This window comes from Primulina tabacum, chromosome 4 (assembly GCF_025594145.1).
Source record: "Primulina tabacum isolate GXHZ01 chromosome 4, ASM2559414v2, whole genome shotgun sequence".
Taxonomy (NCBI): domain Eukaryota; kingdom Viridiplantae; phylum Streptophyta; class Magnoliopsida; order Lamiales; family Gesneriaceae; genus Primulina; species Primulina tabacum.
Window position 1 is genome coordinate 49,291,982 of NC_134553.1, and position 25,395 is coordinate 49,317,376.

Here is a 25,395-nt window from a genome sequence, read left to right on the forward strand (position 1 = left end):
TTCTTCTTAGAAATATAATAAAATCTTGAAAATAAATCAAATAAATCTATTTTAAAAAAATAAAGAAATAGTAACGCGTTAATCAAGTTTTCTAATAAATCAACCATGAAATTAATAAAATAAACGTATTCAAAATCATCATAATCAATAAGTCAAAATATACCAACAAATTTTTTTTTTAATTTAAAAAAAGTAGTTCAAAAAATTACATTTACAAGTCGGACCAGTTTGGTTAATTGACATCGATCCAACTAAACCAATATTTTCAAGATGAAGCTTCAAAATACCAGCAAATCCAACTAAATCGTGAAATAAATCGGTTCCATCTATTATTTCCATTCGGGAAAAAAAAAAAAAGAGAATCTCCTCTATCTGTACATCGCCAAGCAGAATAACCAGTATATTATACATAATATTAATTAAATAAACATGTTAAAATAGTTTACATTTTGTAATGTAATTGAATGGCGACCATGTCCTATGGCAACTCGCTCAACGACCAAACGAGGTCGTGACACCCACGTTTAACCTCCATGCATATACATATATATATATGTATATGCAAGCCCATATCATGATCTTGTTAAAAAACATATTCATTTTCGATTCGCAGCTGTCTCTTAGCTGGGATTATGATGGAGTTGACGATAAGTTTATCACAAACTAATCATGTGAGTAACGGCGAGGAAAACGGGGGCGGCGCCGCCGTCATTCGGGAGACTTTTCATATACTCACCAACACCCTCCTCAGTCTCCTCCTCCCTCTCTCGTTCCTCCTCCTCGCCCGCCTCGCCACCGCTAACTATTTCCAATCCGCATCTGATAACTACCCCACTCAGAATCCCACTTATTTGTTATGTTCCCTTTTCTTGAACAAGAGACTCACGATTCTCCATCTACTAGTCTCTGTAATCAGTGCAGCCACTCTGGCCCAAGGACTGACCGGAAAAACCACATTCCTGAGCCAGCCCTTTTTGACAAGACATCGTTTGTACGCGGCGTGGACTCTCCTCTGCGTGTTACAGCTATGCGTCGGCTTAGGTATTGAAGGGAGTATAGCCGCCGGTGTCGAGGGCTCGAGCTTGGGTCAAGAAAAGGGTCTGCTCTGCAGAGTGTTGTTCTTCTTAGGGCTGCATGAAACGACGCGGTTCTGGTGGAGAACCGTGGTGAAGCCAGTGGTTGATGACACGGTGTTGGGAGTTTACAGGGAGGAGGAAGGATGGGTGGTGAAGTTGGTGATAGGGGTGGGCTTCGGGTGGCTTTGGTGGTGGCGCGTGAGAGAGGAGGTGGAGGCGCTGGCGCTGGCGGCTGAGATGAGGAGGGAGCTGATGATGGGGATTGGGGTGGCGGACTTTGTGGGGTGGTGGCTGTATTACATAACGGTGACAGTGGGAATGGTTAGAGTTGTGAAGGGTTTGATCGGGGTGTGGATGTTTTTGGTTTGTAATCGTAGGAGAAAGCCAACTCCGAATGACGAAAAGGTTTGACTTTGGGAGGTGGTACGAATTTTTAAGAAAATTTATTATTGTAATTTTTTAATCAATTCTTTGTGGAGTGGTCGTGGACACCCCATCAGTTTGAATTCTTGTACTCTGTCTTTCTTAATTAGATCAATTAGACAATATATCAAATCTAACTCGTCGGCAAGACAAGTTGCAATTCCACTTCCAAAAAACAAAACAAAAAAAAAACACTCTTTGCACACATTTAAATATTAAGATAAGATACTTTCTAAGAAAATATATCAAGATCTATGATGAGTAAGTCATACTTTCTCGCCAAAAAAAAAAAAAATGATACAGGCATCAGTCTCTACTTTATCACGTATTTTTAGCATTTATTATTATTATTATCATTATTTGACATAACCGAAAATGACTATTGAAGCTGAAGTCATTGACCCAAAATTATCCTACGTGTCATAATTAATTATTGATCCGAATTACTCCATATTAATAACATTACGTGCATATATCCCTATTCATGTCACCTCACATTCTATTTCTATGATTATATCAAATAACTAAAAGTTTTAGATTTTCCCATGAACATGAAGCAGTCTGTGATACCAAGAAAAGTGATCTATATATCCATCTCTCTCTAAACGGGAGACAATCGATTTTTTGCATTTAAAAAACTTAGAAATCAAAATTTTAATATAACTGATTTTGTTACATAAACTTAATAATTTATCATGCAAAAAAGAAATAATTTACCGCGATAACGTAAACTTGGACGATATGGTACAAATTAAATGATGTTTTACGAGTAAGTTTAAGCTGGAAATTAAGTAACTGGTTATTATCCAACACTTTCAAAAAACAAAAAGAAAAACCTACAAAATATCTATTCGATAGGTTGACGTGGAAGACTCCGAGAGGCGGACAAAAGATAAGAAATCTGTGTCCATAAAAGTTCAAGTTCTAATATATTATATACTACATTCTAAGTTAATAGGATTGCTACTCATTAGCATTAGCTCGTTGTTCCAATGGCAGCGGTTAACCTCTCAACCCCCAAAGTATTTGGCAAGGCAACAGCGTCCCAGGAACCTAATATCCTCAAGTTTTCAATACTAAACAGCGCATGGAAGAGGGGAACCACCACCCAGTTCAGGCGGATGTACATCCGTCCCGTGGCGGCGGCTCCGGATCGTATATCGGGGAAGGTGGAGGAAAGTATCAAGAAAGCCCAGGAGACCTGTTCCGATGATCCAGTGAGCGGCGAGTGTGCGGCGGCTTGGGACGAGGTGGAGGAGTTGAGCGCGGCGGCGAGCCACGCCAGGGATAGGAAGAAGGAATCCGATGCGTTGGAGGAATTCTGTAAGGATAATCCGGAGACGGAGGAGTGTCGCACTTACGATAATTAATCGGTTGGCTGTATGGGTTTGCTCCTTCTCTAATATTTGGTTTGGTTAAAGCCTTTGTGTGGTCTACTTTCTTGGATTCAGCTTAGTTTGTTTTTCAGGATCTTGGTGTTGAGCCATCAAAATAAATTAAGTATTATTCCGGTTCTCGCTTGATGTAAGAATCTCAAGGGTTGTCAAATTCCAAAGTACGAGAGATACTTGATTCGTGGCTCCGGAGAAATTCACTGAATATATATGTACAAACTTGGCAAGAAAAAGAAATATAATGTAATTATAGCTGCAGAAAAGATCTAGAGATCTATACTTCTTTCCCCATGATATACGAGTTCGTTTCATCATTTCACACAAAAATAAGAATTGCACAAATAAATTTCCTATTTCATTCTTATTTGTGAGTGTTGTAATGACATCAAGTTACATAGGGATATTATTAGCAAAGGAGTTAATTTAGACACTCTGATTATATATAAATATTTGGAATAAATGAAAAACAAATATAGTCTACGTGTTTAAGACAAACAAGCAAGCTCCTGAGCAGAAATTATCAGGGCCTAGGATCATTTATATTACTTCCAAGCAGCTTAACAGCACACGAGGTACTGAACGAATTTTAGATATAATCCCCAGATCGATCCCTACTTGATGGATCAATGATGATAAGTTCCGTATCTGCTAATGCAACGTTAATAAATGCTAGAACGTAACAAGAAAACATAAAGAGAATAATATCGGCCTCACTAAAACATGATAAATCGCCCGCTTCACAAGGACTATGAGCAAAGAGAAATGAAAATGATCACCAATTCTAAAGAAAACAGATAAAATTGGCACCAAAGAAAACCCACGTACAGAGAGCACATCACCATCAATTTCTAATGAAGGAACTACAAACTTTTCAAGTTAACAAACAAAGCCCAATGGTCCTGATAGGATCACAGCGAAAACATCACAACAACACAAATATCAATAAAAGTTTGACCAATAGATGCAAAGCGATGTTGGGATAATCAATCAACGGAAGATGAGATAACACGGGGAGGAAAAAACTTGTGTGAGACGGCTTCATAGGTCGTATTTTGTGAGACATGTCTCTTATTAGGGTCATCCATGAAAAAGTATTGTTTTTTATACTAATAGTATATTATTTTTTATTGTGAATATCGTTAGAATTGATCAGTCTCACAGATAAATATTCATGAGACGCCTACACAAAAAATAATAATAATTTGAAAAAGAGTATTAAGTAAAGCGAATAGTCTTCTTTCTTAATTTACCAGCACATTTGCAAATCAAATTCACCCAACTAACTATAAATAAGACCCCACAAACCAGATTTCGGAGTAATTTTCCAAATGTTTGACGGGTCAAACTTCCAAATACGGATACCCGCTCCATTTCTTGCTCGGAGGCACTTGTTTCCCGCCAAAAAATCCAATACCTTCTTCTTTAGCACTTCCTTTTTGCCGCCAACTCAAGGAGCGGCGCCATGGATGATCTCAATTTCAAGCGAGACATAGGTAATCTATCTCTCCAATGTTTCATTACCCCTTCTTGTGTGTTTGCACATGTTTGTACTGGATTTTGTGTTACTTGTTTCAGAAATCGCCAAGGATTTTCTCTCCAAATTTGCAGATCCGAATGGCGAAGCCAAATACATCGACATCCTTGTGAGTTTCCATAATTTTGCTTCCCTTTTCTCTCTCATTATGGATACGGGTCACCAGAGTACAATATGAGCTTAATGGAGATATTTGGTGCCTTTTTCATCTTCAGAGATTGTTCGTTTTTTTTTTATTATCTTTCTGATTTGTTGATTTTCAGCAAAATGTAGCGAATCGGAAAGTTAAGGCCATCCAGATCGAGCTTGAAGACCTATCTAATGTGACGTTTCTTTTCTTCCCTTGTCGAATGCGAACTTTTCGGTTTTTGATTTAGAGTTTTTATTGTATTTTTTAAAAATTAGTACAAGGACTTGGACGAAGAATTTTTTAAGCGGGTCACCGAAAACACGCGGAGATACGTCGGAGTATTTGCGAGTGCAATTGACGAGCTTTTGCCGGAGCCAACAGAGGTCTTTATGGATGACGACCACGATATGTTGATGACTCAGAGATCTGAGGAAGGAAATGAAAGTTCTGATCGCTCTGATCCACAGCAAAAGATGCCTATCGATATTAAGCGACAATTGTAAGATTTATTCAAGAAAGTTGGAATTTTTAATTTTTATTCGATTGTCATAAAATGCTTGATGTTTAGTTGTACAACTGATTTTGTGAATTCACTATTTATTGGAGATAGCGAAAAGAAAAGGCAAAAATATATTTCGTTGACTGTGCTAATGTCATTGTCTCAAGTTTGACTCTACATTTTTCTTGAACTAGAGGCAGTATAAGAATTGTGATCACGATCATCTGCTAACCTTCTTAAGAAAGGAAGGGGAAATTAACTGACTTTTTTTGTGAAAACCAGTGAAGTTTACATTAAAGCATCTCCAAAAGGCCGAGCTTTCACTATTAGGGAAGTTAAAGCTGCATATATCGGTCAGCTTGTAAGGATATCTGGTATTGTGACACGTTGTTCAGATGTCAAACCATTAATGCAGGTGGCTGTCTATACATGCGAAGAGTGTGGATTTGAAATCTACCAGGTGCTGTATTTACTATGTGCTCGACTTTATCTTTGACTTCGTATGCTCAATAATCTGCGATTTTATCTCGCAGGAGGTAACTGCTCGAGTATTCATGCCTCTATTTGATTGTCCATCTGTTCAATGCAAAACAAATAGAGCCAAAGGAAATCTTATTCCCCAGCTCAGGGCATCAAAATTTTTGAAGTTTCAGGAGGTTAAAACTTAAATTTATGAGTGACAATTCAATCAACATGCGTGAGATCCTTTTCATAGAATTTTAAATTTATTGCAGGCAAAACTTCAAGAGCTAGCTGAACATGTTCCAAAAGGGCACATTCCTCGCTCCATGACTGTTCATTTTAGGGGAGAGCTTACGCGAAAGGTTGGTGGTCTCTGTTGTCTTTCAAGTGTTTTTCAAAAACTGCATAAAATCGATGCATGTCTACACGCTGTTGGTAGATGACCTGTGCTCCTTGCAAATGAGTGTTTATGACAAGTCTTAATATGCCACATGTCACTTCAACTTCGGCTAGGAGCCTAGGACCTCTGGTTGTGGAACCTTGATCAGTTTGGTGAACTCAAATTATTATGCAAGCTTGGAAAAGCTTTTTTTGAAAAAAAATTCAGTAATAAAAGTGATTTACATTCTTGAAATGGTTTAGATATATAATTAGAACTCTTTGATTTATGTTTCAAACCTGACAAGTGATGATCAATATAGAAGATTAGATTTTAATAGTTAATAAAAGGCTCAAACATACCAAAATGCTAAATGTAAATTAGTAATGCTGAGTTTTTTCCTTTTTGTATTTTATTACCCAGGTAAACTTTTGTCTCATATATTAGTAATTTATATTTTGTTTCCTAACATTTCATCCTATACCATTCTCGTTATTGCAGGTGGCTCCAGGTGATATTATTGAGTTGTCAGGGATATTTCTTCCAATGCCGTACACTGGATTTAGGGCTATGCGAGCTGGATTAATTGCGGATACATACTTGGAAGCCATGTCTGTCAACCATTTCAAAAAAAAATACGAAGAGTAAGACATTTAATTATTTCTTATACGTGTTTTTTTTTGCTACGAGGGAATAAAATGTCGTGGAGATCCTCAGTAATTTTTACTAGTTAATTCTGCAGTTCTGGAGAGTGCTACAGTGTAGTTACTGATATGATATATAAAAATAAGTGTTCATAGAGAGAGAATGAGGACGCCATGTTCTGCCATCTTACCTTGACCGGGAGGAAAGGGAAATATACTAGGTTTTATTATGGCCCTTGTCTCAGATTCGTTTCCTACTGAAACTGGTATAATCTATCTTTTATTTGGATAGACTAGAGACACAATAAGAGAGCAGTACGACAGATGTACTCCGCTGGTAATACCAAACCCCATATCTATGTTTTTCATCTTTCTTGTCACTCTGTAGAGAAAAATATCCTCAAGATCCATGAGCACGGTGACAATTCATTGTCAGGGTATTCTTTATGGTAACCTGTCCAAGGTATGCAGATGAACTGTGACAAAAAGCTTATTAGTGGAACTAAACGATTGTTGCTGTTTGCAGGTATGAACTTAGACGAGATGAGGAAGAGCAAATTGCCGGCTTAGCTGAAGATGGTGACATCTATAACAAACTGGCTCAGTCATTGGCTCCCGAGATATTTGGGCATGAAGATATTAAAAAGGCCCTTCTTCTTCTCCTAGTTGGCGCTCCTCATCGAAAATTGAAGGATGGGATGAGGGTACAATTGATGTTTTATTTTATGAACATTACCTTTTTCACCCTTGAAGAATCTGACTTTGAAAGTTGATGGTTGACACCCTTTCTATTTGTTTCTGTTTTATTGCTATAAGGCACGCATCAAAGCCTTTTTTTTGCCCCAATCAAATGCATGCTTTGGACATGATACTGCCTAGCTTTCTATCAGTTCCTCCTTGGAAAGCATATATCTTTCATTTGGGAATGTTATTGGGCTTCCATGTTTTTTGACACGATAAATTCACTTTATCAAAATGCAGATTAGAGGAGACCTACACATATGTCTGATGGGTGATCCAGGAGTTGCAAAAAGTCAGCTTCTCAAACACATAATCAACGTTGCCCCAAGGGGAGTTTATACAACTGGTAAAGGAAGCAGTGGAGTTGGTTTGACTGCTGCTGTTCAGAAGGATCCAGTGACAAATTAAATGGTTTTGGAAGGTGGTGCTCTGGTGAGAGCGCTAATTTATGGTGTCTTTTTCTATCTTCCCAAAAAAAATGAGTATTAATAAGAACTGTTGCTTGCATCAGGTACTTGCAGATATGGGTATATGTGCCATTGATGAATTTGACAAGATGGACGAATCTGATCGTACAGCAATACATGAAGTAATGGAGCAGCAAACTGTTAGTATTGCTAAAGCTGGCATCACTACATCTCTGAATGCACGGACTGCTGTCCTTGCTGCGGCCAATCCAGCCTGGTATACTTATCATAAAAACTCAATGTATTTGTTCTTGGTTTGTGTTTTAACATGGAACTCAAATCTCATTTGCATTTTTTATACATATCTGGACCATAATCCAGATGAAAGGCTAGATTAATTTGACCAAGCTACATCTAAGTATAAATCAATCAATTACTTTCATTGCTCGCTCTGATATTTTTCAGTTTCCATGTTTGTGTTAAGGGGAAGATACGATCTTAGGAGAACACCAGCTGAGAATATCAATCTTCCCCCTGCTCTTCTGTCAAGGTTTGATCTCCTGTGGTTGATCCTAGACCGAGCAGATATGGATACGGATCTTGAAATGGCTCGGCATGTTCTCCATGTTCACCAGGCGAAAGAATCGCCTGACCTTGGATTCACTCCTCTTGAACCATCAGTCCTTAGGTAATCCATCAACAAATATTTCATTTTTCATCGACTTCTTTTCTATTAGAACTCCAAGAACGTGGGAAGTAAAGTTCTGTGGTGGTTCATTGATTTGTCGCCAACTCTTTGTAGGAGAATCGTTTAGTAATATTGTAATTAACATATGTTAAAGAACCCAGTATCCTTAGATGCATAACATGGTGCTTGCTGCACAAGTTCCTTTTGATCGAAAATCTTCACTTTGTTTGAACTAAATTTTTATCATGATTACTAGGGCATATATATCAGCCGCAAGAAAATTGTCCCCAGCAGTGCCAAAGGAGCTGGAAGAATACATAGCCAGCGCATATTCAAGCATCAGGCAGGAGGAAGCACAATCAAGTACCCCTCACTCTTATACAACTATTAGAACTCTACTCAGCATTTTGAGGATATCGGGGGTAAGTACTTTATTGATCACTCAATGTTGATCAATAAACACTCTTTAATCGTGTTGTACATTGGTCAGCAGCATTCTCATGATAAAATGATTTTCTTCAAGCGTTTCATCGAATTATTTATATTTTTCGGCCCATCAGTTAACAGCAGCCGAAGGCCACGTATCCCAATAGCATTGTCTTTAGATGGACTGCAGATTAAAAACCTTTGTTTTGGATGGAGAAACGATTTGTTAGCAAAACTCTTTCTACCGAACTGTAAGTGGGATGGAAACTTATATTAATCTTTGCAGGCTTTAGCAAGGCTAAGATTCTCGGATTACGTTGCCCAGAGTGATGTGGATGAGGCACTTAGATTAATGCAAATGTCAAAGTTCTCTTTGTATTCTGACGACCGCCAAAGATCAGGGCTGGATGCGATTTCTGATATATATTCAATCTTACGGGAAGAAGCTGCTCGGATTAACAGGATAGATATTAGCTATGCCCATGCTCTTAACTGGATTTCAAGAAAGGTTAGATTCTGAAAAATATTGAAATACATGTTATCTTACACTGTGAAAGCTGTACCAGATAGAGTTTATACTGTTACTGAGATGTAGATTAACTCCTCCGAGTGGGGAGTGCTAAGTACTGAAGGGTGAGACGCTCACCCGTTATCAAGAAAACCATGTTGGTCAAATTGTTTTTTTTTTTAATGGGACAATATATACATTTTTATCGCTAGTCATTAGACTCGCTCGTGGTTTTAACAGGGGTACAGTGAAGCCCAGCTTAAAGAATGTTTAGAAGAATATGCAGCCTTAAATGTCTGGCAGATCCATCCAACCACCTTTGACATCCGCTTCATCGATGCTTAAGCATTCCGCTCTTGCTGCATAATGGAGCAAAGCAGCTCTCGCTACAGCCTTGTTGTCGGATGGCAAGTTAAGTGAAATTATGTAATGGCTTCATATGTTGATGATCTTCCGTTTGTAAACTTAGAGACTTGACGATGTAAATGTTTTTAGAACACCATTTCTAAATTTTCATTGTCCTATTCTCTTTCTTTCTATTTTTAGCCTCCATGCCACGAGATTCAAGTAAGTTCGTCATGAATTCCAAACAGTTGCAAAAATTCCACTGCTGTTACTCTTCGTTAAAAGAAGATACATTTGCTTCAGTTTATTATTCTATATCTCTACCTGTGGAAGAAATTGCTAAACCTTTAACCTACATAGGGGAAAAAAAAAAGAACATTGCATACCACATATACACGAGGAATGAACAGTTGAGCTTTATTATGGTTGTGATTCGACGCTATTGTCCTGCCCTTCGTCATCTTCATCCTCAGAACTCAGTATGTTAGTGACAGATCTCTGAAATTAGAGGTAAAAAAGAAGTGATTTATTTGTGTTACTGACATCTCTCAACAGGGTAAATATTGAAAATCTTAATGGACTAAAATTTTGTTTACGTCTACATATATGTATATCCATAATGCAACCAATTTCCCTCTTCCCCAGAATGAAGTCAAACAATTATACCTGTTGTTGATGATGATGCCTGATGCTGTTGTGAATTGCTGCAATAACCCGTAGTAACACGTACATGGGAAGAAGTATTCCACTAGCTTTAACAATAAGAAGCTGCACAGTTATTTCAAGAATTTTAATACGTGTTCTTTTGATAACGCATACGAATGAATTATACTAAGAAATGGTAGGGAATTTACTGTAGGGAGTGACAATGGGTAACTTCCCGACCCTGCTCCCGAGTTAAACACATCAAAAAGATGTCGGATCAGAAGCAATGCAGTTAACTGCAAATTCAGGAAACAAAAATTAACAAACAAATACTCAATTTTAGAGTTTAATAATGTCAAAAGTAAAAAAGACTCACAATGAGAGCCATTGATCTGCAGCAAGCAGCACTTCTGTCAGCTGCTGAGGCACACTCCGAGTATTCAGTTTCAAGAATTTCTCCCACGTTCTGTTCTGGATTAATTCTCGGGATTTCCAAACTTCCCCTGACAAAATTTTAAAACATTGACTTTACTTATTTCCATGAACAATACCGCAGCAAATTCCATTTCAAACAAGAATCTCGGAACTGAGAATACTACCTTATGGTTACTATCGTCGTGTCGATTAAGTGTGCCTTCTTGGGTTGTGATGTGTACCCCGGTTCAAACTTCTACAACCAATAAAAATCAAATTAGGACACAACAGAAAAATTTGATGGTCGACACCTAAACCCTTTTCACTATTCTTTAATTATTATTCAAAATAATCTCACATCACGGTGGTGATATTGAACCTCAAGTGCAAGAGAAGCTACACAAGTGGATAAGAAGAAAATATATTCTAATACAGTGATACCTATACGGAAAAAGAGGTGGGGGCTAATAATTTTTTTTATTTTTTAAATATAGTCAAAGAAATACAGCTGAGTTGCCTTCCAAAAAACTAATCTGTGGAACAAACACATACATTGAAAATTAAATAAATCAGGAGAGAAGAGTTTTAAAAGAATGGGAATAAAAAAAAACATGATATTTTGTTTATTATATATATATACACACACAGAGAGAGAATTAGTTAAAGAAAAAGAAGATACAAAAACGAAATTTACGAGTTCTTTTCCGGACAAAAAACTACTTCTCTAACAGGGGCAAAAAACACCCACAACAACAACTAAAGGTAAACAAATCCAAGAATTTAATACTAGAAAACAACAAGAGAACAATCAATATTGCTAATGATCGATAAAATACAGTGAATTATAACAAAATTTTCACCTGCAAGCAAATTTCACAGATAGCGTTTCCCTTTTCATTGCACCATCTCTGTATGCAATCTCTGTGAGCAAACTAAAAACAGAGCAGAAAAAGAACAATCATACTCAATAAAATGGACATAAATTTCCCAGTAATAATAATTATCACGAAAGACAAACCTTGACAGTTCCGGTACAAGCGCAAGGAGCCTCCAAGCTTTTACAGCTTTCGGACTCTTCATCGTGGCATATTCTGCATATCGATTTTGCAGAACAAGATCTTAAGTCTTCTATATTGACCAAAACATGATCACCCATGATTTTCTTTCTGCTGAAATTGAACTTTTTTCCTGAACTGGGGAATCTGTGACTTAAAAAAATATATCTGCTTTCTGTAGATCAGCTTTGTGGAGTTCTTTGGGAGGTTAAATTCGAGAAAATTAGAAAGCAAATGACCAGATTAGGCTCTGAATAGGATCAATTTATTTATATGGTTCTTCAAACCATCATGTTACACGTACCCACTTGCTTAGACCTGATCAACACTCGCTTCGCTTCGTTGGGTTGAATTTTACTTTGAAGCCATCGTGAAAGAGCCAAATGCTCTAAGCCTTTGACCCCAAGTCGTCTGAATAAATTTTCGGGTTTATCGTAAAAAAAATCAAACTCGATCACGTACATATAATTTTTATCTGCATGGAATGAAATGAAATAAAAAGGGATTTCAAATTGAACTAAGTTCAATTATTGTGCAAGTCTTTTTACAGGTAATTACAAACAAGAATTTGAATCGTGGGGTGTATGATTGCTGATTAACGGACCTGATGGATACTTTAAAAAAGTGGCCTCATCATTGAGCCCGCTCTCACGTCGGCCCCGATCTTGTGGGTCCAAGCGATAAACCAACGTTTCGTTTTCGGAGAGACTTTTTAATTTAAAGATGAAATGGTTTGAAATTCCATAATTTTATGAGAGTAAATAGAAATTTGATGCCTTGACATAAAATAATAAACATCATTTTTTGTCCGAAAGAAGATCCCAATATTGTTTGATGCCATAAATAAATGTTTACAAGTTCCACGTGTTTGAGTCAAGACATAAATTCTAATGTGCATATCCCACTTTGCTTGCCTCTCCATCTTTTCACACCTCATGTCATGTTATTATTTGACGCCGCAAATTACCCAACATATTGACACGACGCCAGCTTACTCGACATTTCCTTTTTTATATATATATATAACATCTTATTACCTAGCTACTGAGAGATTTCAAATCAAAAATGAAAATGACAGATGTTGTAACATAAATCATTTATATTTATATCTACGATGACAAATAATATTTTTAATATTAATTCATGACTTATAAAATCGTTTCACGATAATTATTTTGTCTACATTAAAATGTCTAATAATCTAACTGGATAAAAAAAAGATGTTAAGAAGCCCAAGAGGAAAGGAACATAGATTGAAAAGTCACAAGAATCCACGTTTACACTCCTATTCATATTATATCCAATTTGGTTCGTGGGAATGTAGAGATTTAAAACTCAGTCCCTTTGACAATTTTTTTTTTTTTTTAAAAAAAAAAAACCGGCCCATCTTATTACAAATTAGTTTCTGAAAATTTATTTGATATTTTGGTAATTTTATATATATATATATATATATTTTATTATTTAATCTAAATCCCGTTTGAAAAACGTCGAACAATTTCTACAATCTTGAAAAAATCCAGTCCAGATCTGTGGGAATCGCGGTCTAGTTTGCGTGGCGAAATGTTCCTGTTGGACTGGTTTTACGGCGTGTTGGCATCCCTAGGATTATGGCAGAAAGAGGCGAAGATCTTGTTTCTCGGCCTCGACAATGCCGGCAAAACCACCCTGCTCCATATGCTCAAGGACGAGGTATATCTATCAAGATTTGTGAAAATTGATGATTTTGTTGCTTTATGCGTAGTAATTGGATTCGGTGGTTCATTGATTGATCGATCGATCGATGCAGAGATTAGTGCAGCATCAACCCACCCAATATCCGACATTTGAAGAGCTGAGTATTGGGAAGATAAAGTTTAAGGCTTTTGATTTGGGAGGGCATCAGATCGCCCGCAGAGTTTGGAAGGATTACTATGCCAAGGTAGGTCACATATGAATGACATGTATGAAATTTGTTGTCTCATCTAGTTTTGTGGTGATTGTGTAATTTCAATTTTTGGCTGAAAGATGGAAGGGGATATAGCTCCTGGAATCAGGCGTATTTATTCTCTTCTGTCAGTCTGTATTCCAAAAATAATATAATTGGATGTTTGAACAGTTATTGGGGTTGGCTGCAATTATGATTTTCTTGTTTGGCTGCATCAGTGTAATATTTTTCATATTATCTATGTACAGGGACATGTTTTTGTTGACTCAGCTAGTGGCACATCCAAATACTTATTAACTCGTATGACCGTATGGTTTTGGATTAGCCAACTCTTGCATCCATCCGGTTTTTTTTCCTGAGTTATGATCCAGCATTTGCCTGTATGTATGCGAGCGTGTTTCAAGAAATGTGTCTATTGGGTTGCTAGTGTATGAATGTATGAGATAGAAACCTGAGGTCCCCTAATATTGCTGCTTTTGGTTTGGCTCCGACCTTTTGCTATCATTTCAAGTTTCTCATAAAATTTCCCCATGTCTGTCACCGGGAGTATCTTGAAATATTGAAATTCTTTCCTTGATTATTTTACAGGTTGATGCTGTAGTGTATCTGGTGGATGCCTATGACAAGGAACGTTTTGCAGAATCCAAAAAGGAATTAGATGCTCTTCTTTCTGATGAGTCCCTTGCCAGTGTCCCATTTCTCATTTTGGGGAACAAGATCGACATACCATATGCTGCCTCGGAAGATGAGCTGCGATATCACCTTGGCCTCACTGGCATAACCACAGGAAAAGGGAAGGTAAATCTTTCTGATTCTAACGCGCGGCCATTGGAAGTTTTCATGTGCAGTATTGTGCGGAAAATGGGGTATGGTGACGGCTTCAAGTGGGTGTCTCAATACATAAAATAAGATCGTTATCCATAGGATGCTTATGATTGTTGTTTGAAGAACGAAAAAGATATGGTGACAAGATGACAAGAATCATTCATTTATGTTTTGTCGTTGATAAAACCTTGTATGCTTCGTGGTTTGCGTTTGTAATGTGAAGTGAAAATTTGGTCGGTCTGCTGAAGTAATTTAGCTGCACCGAGCCAAATTTATGAAGAGCCCTGGAAGTGACCACATAATGTTTGTTTTCTTTCTCCTGAAACCATTTCTCATTTTCAATATGATTTTTGAAAATCTTAATTTTCCAGCAAAGTGGCATAGGAAGGATAAACGACGAATCTCTCTACCAGATTGTTTGCGGAAAGGCGATTTTCTGTTTTTGTGTCGTTGGGGTCTGTAACTTGAATCTAGATTAAATATATAACTGTCCAAATCCTGTGTTTATTTGTCAAGAAAATATGTTTTTCATGTTTAATGTTTCTTCCTAAGAATTGTTTTTTGTGTGGCTATTTTAACGGTTGTTAGTATTTTGCACCTCATTTTTTAGCAATTGAACCATTAACTTGTGTTTTTTTTTTAAACTTCTTTTCTAGTATTCTTTATTCACACTTTGCAATAAACTTAGCACATTTTGCTTCAGATTTTTTAAGCCTCTATAGATGGTTTGGTGAATGGATTCTAAACCTGTCAATGTCAGGTTGTGTTTGAGCATCATTTATGTTAGACTTATGCAAAGAATTGCATTTATTGGGGGGTGGGGGGGGGGGGGGGGGGGAAGTTGCACAAGTCCTTTCTCTGAATTAGTTGGGTTCATTTGCTTATTCTTCTTGCAATTGGGAAATAGAATGGGAGTTGTGGTGCATCGTTTCCTATTCAAGAATTTGAATTCATTGGTAGATTAACTTACAGTTAAGTTTAAATTTCAGAAAATACATTGTTCTATCATTTCATTGACTTAATACAACTTTGAGGTTCAAGATCCACATATTTCTTCTACCTTGAAGTTGCATACACAGACGTTGGAAAATTGTTATTATTACGAATCCATGGGTAAATTAAAGTGTAGTTGTTTTCTATCCTTGTATCGTTGACTAACTGCAACTCCGAAGTTCAAGATCCACATGCTTCTTTCACCTTGAATTTGCGACATTTTGAAGTTTGACAAATGGAAGACAGAAATATGGGAGAGCAGAGCCATACCAATGTTGTGAATGATACACCGCTGGTCGAAAATGTCATCGCAAACCAACGAAAGAGACACTACAGGTATGCCATCTCTCTTTGTTTTTCATAGCTATAAAGGGCATATTATTTGTGGTAAATTTTATTTTAATTTTCTGATTTTACGCTAAGAAAGACAGATATATAATATGCCTTTATTTCACTGATTTTATTTCTTCAATATTGCGTATTATGTGGTGAAAATAGCAAGCTATGGGGTTGTCATGCTAATTTCATCCCTTCTGGCCAAATTGTTTTAGGGCTGATTATTTTGATTTCAAAATTATTATGAAAAATTAATCTTGATAGGAATTGCTTCATGGTTCTGAATGATATTGCATGTGAGGTCTGCAGGCACGTGCACCCCAAATTTGAAACTTTCAAGTCACATTGGATCGATCAAATGCCAATCAACACTTTCTATGTATATTAATTAATTTGTCATAAAATGGAACTTATTTTGAAAACAATAAAATAACTATTAATTTCTATAATGAATTTTGTTCTTTGTTATAAAGAAATTATAGATAACAAGTTTAAAAAATTGTTTAAAATATCACTCTTAAGATAACTTTGTGATGATATGTTGATGCTTGTTAAAAGGAGGAGTTGAATGAGAAATAAATATATTTGGATAAAGTAACTGTGTAGTACATTAATAATTTTTTTAGAATTTGAGCCAAAGATTTGATTTGACAAAATAAATATGTGTAATCATTCAACATTTTTATATTTCTTTCGTACTAAACATTTTCTTATAATATATTAGTTATATCTTTTTTCTTAATGTACATTTTAACCGTGACAAAGACTTGTATGAGACGGTCTCACGGGTCGTATTTTGTGAGACGGATATCTTATTTGGGTCGTCCATGAAAAAATATTACTTTTTATTGTGAATATCGGTAGGGTTGACCCGTCTCACAAATAAAGACTCGTGATATCGTCTCACAAGAGACCTACTTTTTAACCATATAGTTCAAATAATTAAGATTCAAAAAATTAAATGTATGGCATGAGAAAATGGATCGGATAATATAAAGGAATATTTGGGAATTCACATGACACGTTTGTTTCCTTGGATTTCGACACTTGTACAGTCAAATTTTTATTAAAGCAGTTGATTATTCAAAATTTTGAACTTGAAAAATCAAAATCGCAAACAATGGATACATGCGATTAAAATAATGAGGTCTGCCTCTCAACGTAAGATCACGAAACTCATCAGAAATCGTACTATATATTCTAAATCGGTTCCTAGTCGATTTAACCGTCTAAAATAAGGATAAAGGTCGCTCGAACTTGAAAGTAGCATCTGTGATGTAAATATCATGTTTAATTGGTAAGAGCATTAAGATGTTCATTCATACAGATGAATGATCATTTGACGATGCACTTAACAACCCCATCGGATTTTCCAAGTGGCTATCACCTATCGAGTGAAATAGTCTGTGGTATGGTGGTGCATCATTAGTCATTTGACTCGGGACAATATAGAGGCTCTACGTATTAGTATGTACTTTGATCTTTTTACTAACTCCATCGAGAATCATCAGATGACGAGGTTGGGTGTTGTTTCGAAATACGTAGGAGCCAATACATTATAGTCGGGGATTCACCGCTCATCCACATGTGAAGATATCATGTCTTATCCGATGAGTTGATAATGCAAGAAATCTCTGGTCAGAGTAAGACATAAACATTTTGGAAAGGGCTTATAAATCAACTGGTCGATTAGCTGAGGGTATAGCTGATTGCAACAGGGCTTTAGCGTTGGACACTTGTTGCATCGAGGCTCTTACGATCAGAGCCGCCATATATGAAACCATTAGGTGTTTGCCAGATAGTCTTCACGATCTAGAGCATTTAGAACTCCTGTATAACTCAATTTTGCAGAATCGGAAACTCATGGGTCCTGTTTGGCAGCGCAAAAACGTTCAGTACAGGGAAATTCCAGGGAAATTATGTTTATTGGCTTCCAAAATGCAGCAGTTGAAGCAAAGGGTTGCGGCCGGTGAAACTCGAAATGTGAATTACTATTCACTCATCGGGTTAAAAGGGGATGCTCGAGATCAGAATTAGAAAGAGCCCATCTGGTGTTGACCCTGAAACACAGGCCTGATAAGTCCTTGAGTTTCATGGACATGTGCGAGTTTGCTGATGAGAAAAACATGGATTCTGTTCGAGAGCGCGCGAAAACATCGGCCTTAATGCTGTATAGACTGATTCAAAAGGGGTACACCAGTGTAATGGCATCAATATTGGAAGAAGCCGCAACAGAGAAACAGAGAAAGAAGGCTGTTGCTGTGTTGCAGGCGGTGGCAATTCAAGTTCAACAGGCACACGAGCAACCCTCCACTGCCAAAATGGAGCCAATTACCGATGTCTTGTCCAATGGAAACAAAAGCAGCAGCACAACAATTGAGAAAAGGACCACCTCCCACATCAGTTTTTCAAGGAGTTTTCTGCAGGGACATAGGTGTTGTTGGGAACTTGATTTCTCAGGCAGGATTTAACCGTCCCATTTCGGTGAAATACTGAAGCTTTGAGCTGCTAATTGATGGTTGTTTTGGGGTAGTCGTCGAAAGAGACTGACTGGAGTTTGTGATAAATGGTGGCGTTACAAATTTCCCACACTTGGGGTTCGTTCATCCATGGCATAGTTACTATGAAATAATGATTATGTATATTTTACATGGGGGTTTTCACGATAACCAGTGTCGTGAAAAAATTTGTTACCACCGTTACTTGTGCTACTTCCTTCATCGATGTTGATTTAAGCTAAGGTGTCTGTACAGATTTGGTTATAATTGCACAACTCTGGTTTTCTTTGGGATTCTTCATATAATAATTACCATATCCAAAATTGGTTGGGTGTCATTTTCTTGCAGTTTCTTTCGTGTAATTCATTGCAATGTGGTGGAAATAAATGCTTTCATGGAACAGGCATGGGAGATGGGCGTACGTTATTACAAGCTCATGCCAACTTTATCCAAACAATTAACTTTTCAGTGCGTCTTAACAAAAACACCGAAGGCTAAGCGTACAACACATATACAGCTTCTTTCTCTTGAGACCTAGACTAACTTCAAATTTAAAATACACAACACATATATTCTCGTTTCGTCATAATTCTCACAAGAAACGCACTATTTATACTTATCGAAACGAGTAAAATAGATTAAATGGGAGTAATCTGATCACAAAAGTGATATATCTGTATGGCAGGCATGATGGGGTTAAAACATTAAGTAACAAAGGTACTTAAAAAACACAAGACTTTGACTTTAAGTGAGTAAAATATTACACTTGCATAATATTCTAAAATTCGCTAGGTGTTAGTTGACTTAGACAGAGATTAAGCGGACTCTTAATAAAAAATAGGAAATATGTCATGAATGATAAAAATAAAAATAAAAATAAAAAACAAGAAATGTGTTAATATTTATCTGTGTTATTGGTCCATTTGTTTTATAAAATTGGCTTGTCCATTAAATGACACAGTTAAAAAAATTGACATACTTTCTTTTTCTATGCACTAACTTTGTTTTTCTATGCCCTAGCCGCTACTGCCATCCCCATCCATTCCCTTCTTTTAATTAGAAAGTCTCCTCACAGCAAATGAAAAATATAGTCGCAACCGGAGCAGGAGCCCTAACCACACATAATTCTTCCTAGGAGCCGTGGTTTCAAAAGTCGGAGTCTAAGTACAATCATTCTCCCCAGACTACCAACTAGGCTGGCCGACTAACACATTTTCAGTGCGGTCAGCCGGTGCCTAACGCCTAGACGGTCGCCTGGGCCGAAATTTAGAACATTGCAAATATCATATATGTATTGCATGATGTGCTTTATCGAAAACCTGCCAAGCCTTCTCGCATCATTGTTTTCTTTCTGCTTTAATGTGGAAATTAGACAGATAGACAACACATTTTGTCATTTGATTTTTTACGATTAATTGATTGTAAGATGTTTATGGGACAGCCACAGTGTGACAACTCCTCCCCAATATGATGATCTGACATACAATTTCATGTCTTTGTGCAACAATACCATTGGGATATCATTCAGACCCAGGATTTGTTTTCTTTGTGGTCCTTATTCATAGGAATTAGTGTTAATAATGACCTGAATTTACGCAGATTTTGGAACGACCCAACTTTTGAAATAGTGGAAATAAGTTGAAAATGCTTGATGAGTAGAACATATGTGTGTGTGGATGCACTCTTACGTTGTTTGGATTGTGGGAGAAAAAGAAAGATGCTCTCTCACAGTTCACGTGCAACCCATAAATAAATTTTCTGTCAATCCAATAGGAATCAAATGTCTCCTGCACATACACACACGCAGTACACGGTGAATATATATTTAACCAAGAAGAGTAAATTTAGAAACTTCTGAACAGGACAATGTAGAATCAAATGCATGTTGTACATTACACGTAAAATTTGAACATAGCTAGAATAGAAAGATGCAATGCTTTTTCTGAAACCAGCCTAAATTTATATGCTAATAAAACTTCATAATTACAGAAAGCATCTTGTATTTTCTTGCTGCTAAAGAAAGAGTCGTTCTCACGCTGGCATCACTTCTTTATTCATCATAAAGAAGATGATGGCACATGTTTTTTTCTCTCCTTGTTAAGATTAATAGAATATTGTCATGCAAGTACATAATTGACATACTCTCGTTACATAAATCTCTCATGTCAGTTTCAAAAGACTTTCTTTCCATGGGCTGCGGAAGTGCTACTGCTTTGGGTCGGGTATCCAAGTTCTTGATTAACGATTGAACATTCCACTGATACATACAAAGCGAGGTGCAAATTCTAAAAACATTTAAGACCCACCCTAAAGAATCATTCACCTAGCTCCCTTTCAATTCATGATCACTGTTACGCAAGATTTCTGCTTCTCATGTTCTGCCATGCCAAAATTATCAACCGGGTATACTACTGCTCTTTCTTCAACCACAGGCCGTGTCTTCATTTGCACGGTCCAAGCAAAAATTGAAGCTCCGGATCTTTATTTCAAGCCTTCAAGTTAACTCTTCACATCGGGGATTGAAGAGGGAGAGATCAGTCTTAGACTTCAACTCAACAAGGAAAAATCTAAGGTTTGTACTAAAAATTTTATAGTTTTTCCATTTCAGATATATCAATAAAACTCTGAGAAATTGAAAATAAGAATATTTATCGACCAAGCCACAGTCCGAGTTGATATAACAAGATAGTATCCTAGAATATGGATGAAACCAAATTGTTGTCCCAATGAGGTCAAAGCATGGTATGAATTTGGGTTTTTGTCTCAGTTTATACTACATTAGTCCTGCTTCCCATAAATTTTAGCATTACCCAAGTAGATTCAGGAAGCTGCTAATGAAACATGGACAAAAAACGATTATTTGTACAAATGAGTTATTCTGGAATTTTACTTTTTTAATGCAGTACCAGAATCAATCGGAAAAAGCTCGCAGAAAGTCTTTCACTTCCTCAAGTTAAGAAGACCAGAAATGAACATTCAAAAGTGTATCAAGCATCCTCCAGAGAATGACACACTTCTCGTTTCATCACTCATTGAAGATGCATGGGAATTAAGGGTTTATATCATATGGATGGACAAAGTCAAGTTTTCATGTAAGTTTTATCAAAATTATGTAAATGAATATTTTCAGTTAAACACCGAGAGATAAAAAAATACAAGTTTTGCATAAGACATATTTGAAAAGAAACGAAATTTTCTGTGGAACAACAAGCTGTCATGGAGTAAAGAAACTCGCCGAAAATTATGTAACATTACTCATATTGGAAAATGGTCATAAGACATCTGCTAAGATTGCCCGAACCAGAAAGAGACAAAATTTAGGAAAGTTTTTTGGCCAAGATCTGACTGAAAACATACAACAGAAACAATTCTAAGCAGTGAAAGACCACACAAATCACTTTTTCCCCTAGGAACATACAAAGCAAAAGATTTTCCGACAAAGTTAAAGAAGGTATGTGATCCAACCACTCCATTTCTGGAGGATGGACCACTCACCACCACAACATGATAGATCACTAACTAGAAGTACACCAACCAAAAGATGTTGTAGGAGTTAGGACACAACTATCATGGAGAATAATTAACAAGTCTAAAGGTTGAATTTGAAATTCACTAAGGCTTCTATATATATCAAAAATCAAGAAAGAAGGAAGATAAAGACATCATTCAACATCTTCATTTTTTAAAAAAAAACTTGCAATATTTCTTTCAGTTTGTGTCATAATTTCAGCTACGATACGTACCTAATAAAGTTCATCATCCTCTACAGTAAGTTATTATGTAATAATATGTTGTATGTTTAAATAAAAGAACCAAGACTTATTGTCCATTGATAGGCTCATAGTATTTCATATTTTTGTTATTATATTTCTTATTTTTCTCACTTCTAAGTTCTAACATGCTTAATTGATACACTTTTGTGTTATTTTGTTTTAGAAAGAATTTTGAAGCTCTTGTGATAAATTTGAGCTAAAAAGATGATTTTTATATCGCATTTGAAATTGTCAATATAAACTTTGTGGAAGATTTGAAGCAAAAAAAATTCAGAAGCGTGAAAACTGAAGCTGACGAGATTTGCAAAGAGTGAAATTCGAAATGATGATGATAAAATTATATTTTAGGAATCCTAATTGTGATGTTTAATTCGTTAAAAACTTTTGGAGAAATAAATATATTATTGAGATACAGAAAGACTTGATAGAGTTTTATTCCATAAAAATTATAGTTTCCTTATTGATAGACATAATATCTTCTTAGTATTCTCAGGTTTTATTATAGTTTTTGGTTTTTATCTTTAGACTTCTCTGCACACACCAACTTAACAGTGAAACACAAAAGAGAAGGCATGTGAATTTTTCATCTCTTCTCAATAACTCTAGGCTAAGTTTTATTTCTGATTCAAAGGATATTTATACCATTTCAATTTTATCGACGTGAGTTGCACTTTAATTTATTATTCTTGTTTATTCAAGTATTTGTTGGTTATGATTTATTTCTATAAAAGTTATATATTAGTAGCTATAGATTATGTGTATTGTGCTATCATAGCAAATTTAATCTAAATAAATCAACGAAACTGGATCTATCAACTGCAGCTATCTCAATTGTTAGATTTAAGGATTAAGTGGTTTCACAAAACGAAAACGATATATTTAAGTAATATGGAACAATATTGTTGCGAGTTGATTATTGGTAAATTTTGATTGGATGCTGGACTTGGTCAATTAAATTAGGAAAACATAATGATTTTAGCGGCTATCCATATAATTCTAAAGTTAATTGCATGTAACTGCTTGAATAAATAATATATTAACCGATTACCAATTATACAATTGAATAGTGGAAACCCTTTAAATTAGATCTTTGTAATATTAAATTTTACATTTCATTAATTAACCCTCTTGATTATTTATTTCTTCTTACATGTTAAATTAGTTCTAGTATTTTATTTAGTTCTCCTCAAAGAAATTCCTCGTTTTTTTTATTGTATTTTCTCTTAAAAAATAAATTTCTCGATCGACTCTAATGACCATTACAATCATTTTATTTAGAGAGAAATAATTTAAGTTTGGTAGCTCAACGACGTCACATTACTCGTCTCATGTATTATTTTCAAAATTAAACATATTTATTATACACCTTGAAGTATAATATGATACATTGTTGTGCTAAGTCTTGTTGAAGAGTTTGTAAAAACCCGCTGGATACTATCCGACGATATTCCGGTCAAATAGGTGTAATGTTTAATTTATTTTACGGAAGCATATTTATATTCACTTATATTCATGATGTATAAGCAAGAAACATTGCGTCGACCTATGCTTTTGGGTTGATTCAATAGGTATAACAACTTCATGCATAGAAAAGAAAGCTCAAAAATGATTTTTCTAAAATTTCAAATAAAATAGAGAGATTAAACTATCTTTTGCTGATCGACTAAAATCTAAATAAAATTAGGAATTAAGATTTTAATTAATTATATTATAAATAATTAAAAAGTAATTTTCTTCATTTCCTTTTTTTAATATAAAAAACAAAATAAAAAAAGAAAAAAAATAATAGACACGATCGGTAGTTGATAAACACGTAGAAGAAAAGCAACGTAGCAAAATGACAGATGCACTAAAGCAACACCTGTCCTCCATAGGAGAATCCACCGATTGAAATTTCTGCAGACTCAGATGAATGAATCCCGTGAATGCGCGCGTTCTGGTTTATATTTTTAACATCTGGCAGATTTATACTTGAATCTTGAGAACGAAAATGCAATCCAAATTAGTCGTGAAATATAACAGGGTTCTGTTCTTGGCAGCACGAAACCAACTTTTGCCGCAAGCGCATCGATTCGCTACCTATAGGGGACGAACTGCTGACCCTGCTGTCCATTCGGTGGTGTCCGAAGTAAGTTAATTTATATGCACCGGCTATCCGTTTTGCGTTTAAAAAAAAAAAATACTGCTTCCACATAAATTAATGATTCGTCGCAGGAAGTTGGTGCAACAGAGGCGATAAGGGATGAAAAACTTCGCCACCTACCCGAAAATGAACCCAGGAAAGAGAACGACACGTACACCCGTCCGAAATCACCAATCGAGTCCTCACCTAAGCTGGAACATCCGGCGGTGGGGCCCCGGAAAGAACCCATCGTACAACAAACGCGGCGGAGCTCCAACAGTGCCACCACCCTTCCGTTGGACGATGTGAGCTGCGCCGGGGTGGATGGCAGCCCATGGCCAGCCGAAAATCGGAAAGCTGATGGTGAACTACAGATGGACGATGCGGTTGATGATGATAGAGAGTACTTTAAGAATCGTAAAGCTTCCCCGCTATCGGAAATCGAGTTTGCCGATACAAGAAAGCCGATAACACGGGCAACGGTTGGTGGTACTCAGAGTAGCTTCTCGATTGGGTACGAGAGGGATGAAGTAGTGATGTGGAGGCCGGAGCAGCTAGATACTGCAGAGGATTCTCTGTATAGGGCAGTGCATATTTTCAGGCAGAACGCGGCGGAGGGTGATCCTGATTCTCCCCATGGTAGAGTCCTGAGAGCTCTACTTGGTCATACATAGATTGTTATTTCATCTTTTTACATCAACGAAGAAGTACTATTATATCATACTTGTTATGTAAATATTGTTGAATAACATCGGATGTCATGTAATTCACAAGAAGCGACTCTAGTTTGCATAATTGTCTCCCATAGCACGTGGCATGTAGTAGCTAGCTAGCAACTATAAATTACATAACACGAGCTCCACCTCTTCATAAACAAGAAAGAACATGAGAACAAAGTGTATAGATTTTACGAATATCATGTATCTACGAACTCTCAAGATGAGAACATTATTTGGGAGAGTAAATGGATTGTCACAAGATGAGGGCAGGCTAATTGGGCCTTAGACATGGCTGCTATGGATTTAGAAGATTCAAAACAAGAACGGTGAAGAGGAGGAGAGTGAGTGGTGGATTTAGGAATCTGTATGAACAAGACAAAAGTAGAAACTGTAGAGTTGAAAAGGGCAGAGGTTTAGTGGAAAAGAAACAGA

General features: G+C 36.4%; 6 protein-coding genes across 8 annotated transcripts; 5 read left to right on the forward strand and 1 right to left on the reverse strand.

Moving 5' to 3' along the window:
* Nucleotides 1-428: 428 nt before the first annotated feature.
* On the forward strand, nucleotides 429-1,566 carry LOC142541754 (uncharacterized). Its single transcript, XM_075648222.1, has one exon. The coding sequence runs from the start codon at nucleotides 633-635 to the stop codon at nucleotides 1,485-1,487; it is 855 nt and encodes a 284-aa protein (XP_075504337.1). The 5' UTR covers nucleotides 429-632; the 3' UTR covers nucleotides 1,488-1,566.
* Nucleotides 1,567-2,446: 880 nt separating this feature from the next.
* LOC142543718 (calvin cycle protein CP12-2, chloroplastic-like) lies at nucleotides 2,447-3,079 on the forward strand. 2 transcript variants are annotated; one of them, XM_075651121.1, is made up of 2 exons: nucleotides 2,447-2,872; nucleotides 2,968-3,079. In XM_075651121.1, the coding sequence occupies exon 1, from the start codon at nucleotides 2,492-2,494 to the stop codon at nucleotides 2,867-2,869; it is 378 nt and encodes a 125-aa protein (XP_075507236.1). In that variant the 5' UTR covers nucleotides 2,447-2,491; the 3' UTR covers nucleotides 2,870-2,872; nucleotides 2,968-3,079. The 2 variants fall into 2 exon arrangements, with proteins under 2 accessions (XP_075507236.1, XP_075507235.1); XM_075651120.1 differs by having other exon boundaries at nucleotides 2,448-3,079.
* Nucleotides 3,080-4,199: 1,120 nt separating this feature from the next.
* Nucleotides 4,200-9,835, forward strand: LOC142543719 (DNA replication licensing factor MCM7-like). Its single transcript, XM_075651122.1, is given in 15 exon segments — nucleotides 4,200-4,386; nucleotides 4,469-4,536; nucleotides 4,691-4,750; nucleotides 4,833-5,056; nucleotides 5,339-5,516; nucleotides 5,590-5,712; nucleotides 5,791-5,880; nucleotides 6,399-6,541; nucleotides 7,068-7,245; nucleotides 7,523-7,714; nucleotides 7,794-7,966; nucleotides 8,174-8,377; nucleotides 8,634-8,799; nucleotides 9,090-9,311; nucleotides 9,552-9,835. Coding segments are annotated over 15 exon segments (2,157 nt in total). The 5' UTR covers nucleotides 4,200-4,355; the 3' UTR covers nucleotides 9,657-9,835.
* A 59-nt stretch (nucleotides 9,836-9,894) lies between these two features.
* On the reverse strand, nucleotides 9,895-12,165 carry LOC142543721 (uncharacterized). The gene is made up of 7 exons (XM_075651123.1): nucleotides 11,734-12,165; nucleotides 11,576-11,647; nucleotides 10,901-10,971; nucleotides 10,678-10,804; nucleotides 10,511-10,597; nucleotides 10,323-10,424; nucleotides 9,895-10,154 (listed from the first exon to the last, which is right to left on the reverse strand). The coding sequence occupies exons 1-7, from the start codon at nucleotides 11,869-11,871 to the stop codon at nucleotides 10,077-10,079; spliced, it is 675 nt and encodes a 224-aa protein (XP_075507238.1). The 5' UTR covers nucleotides 11,872-12,165; the 3' UTR covers nucleotides 9,895-10,076.
* Nucleotides 12,166-13,231: 1,066 nt separating this feature from the next.
* On the forward strand, nucleotides 13,232-14,803 carry LOC142543722 (small COPII coat GTPase SAR1A-like). Its single transcript, XM_075651124.1, has 3 exons — nucleotides 13,232-13,462; nucleotides 13,560-13,691; nucleotides 14,286-14,803. The coding sequence occupies exons 1-3, from the start codon at nucleotides 13,334-13,336 to the stop codon at nucleotides 14,604-14,606; spliced, it is 582 nt and encodes a 193-aa protein (XP_075507239.1). The 5' UTR covers nucleotides 13,232-13,333; the 3' UTR covers nucleotides 14,607-14,803.
* Nucleotides 14,804-23,943: 9,140 nt separating this feature from the next.
* LOC142541755 (uncharacterized) lies at nucleotides 23,944-25,034 on the forward strand. Of its 2 annotated transcripts, XM_075648224.1 has the most exons (3): nucleotides 23,957-24,061; nucleotides 24,162-24,250; nucleotides 24,337-25,034. In XM_075648224.1, exons 1-3 carry the CDS (start codon nucleotides 24,031-24,033, stop codon nucleotides 24,916-24,918), a joined length of 702 nt encoding a protein of 233 aa, XP_075504339.1. In that variant the 5' UTR covers nucleotides 23,957-24,030; the 3' UTR covers nucleotides 24,919-25,034. The 2 variants fall into 2 exon arrangements, with proteins under 2 accessions (XP_075504338.1, XP_075504339.1); XM_075648223.1 differs by having other exon boundaries at nucleotides 23,944-24,250.
* The last annotated feature ends 361 nt before the right edge of the window (nucleotides 25,035-25,395 follow it).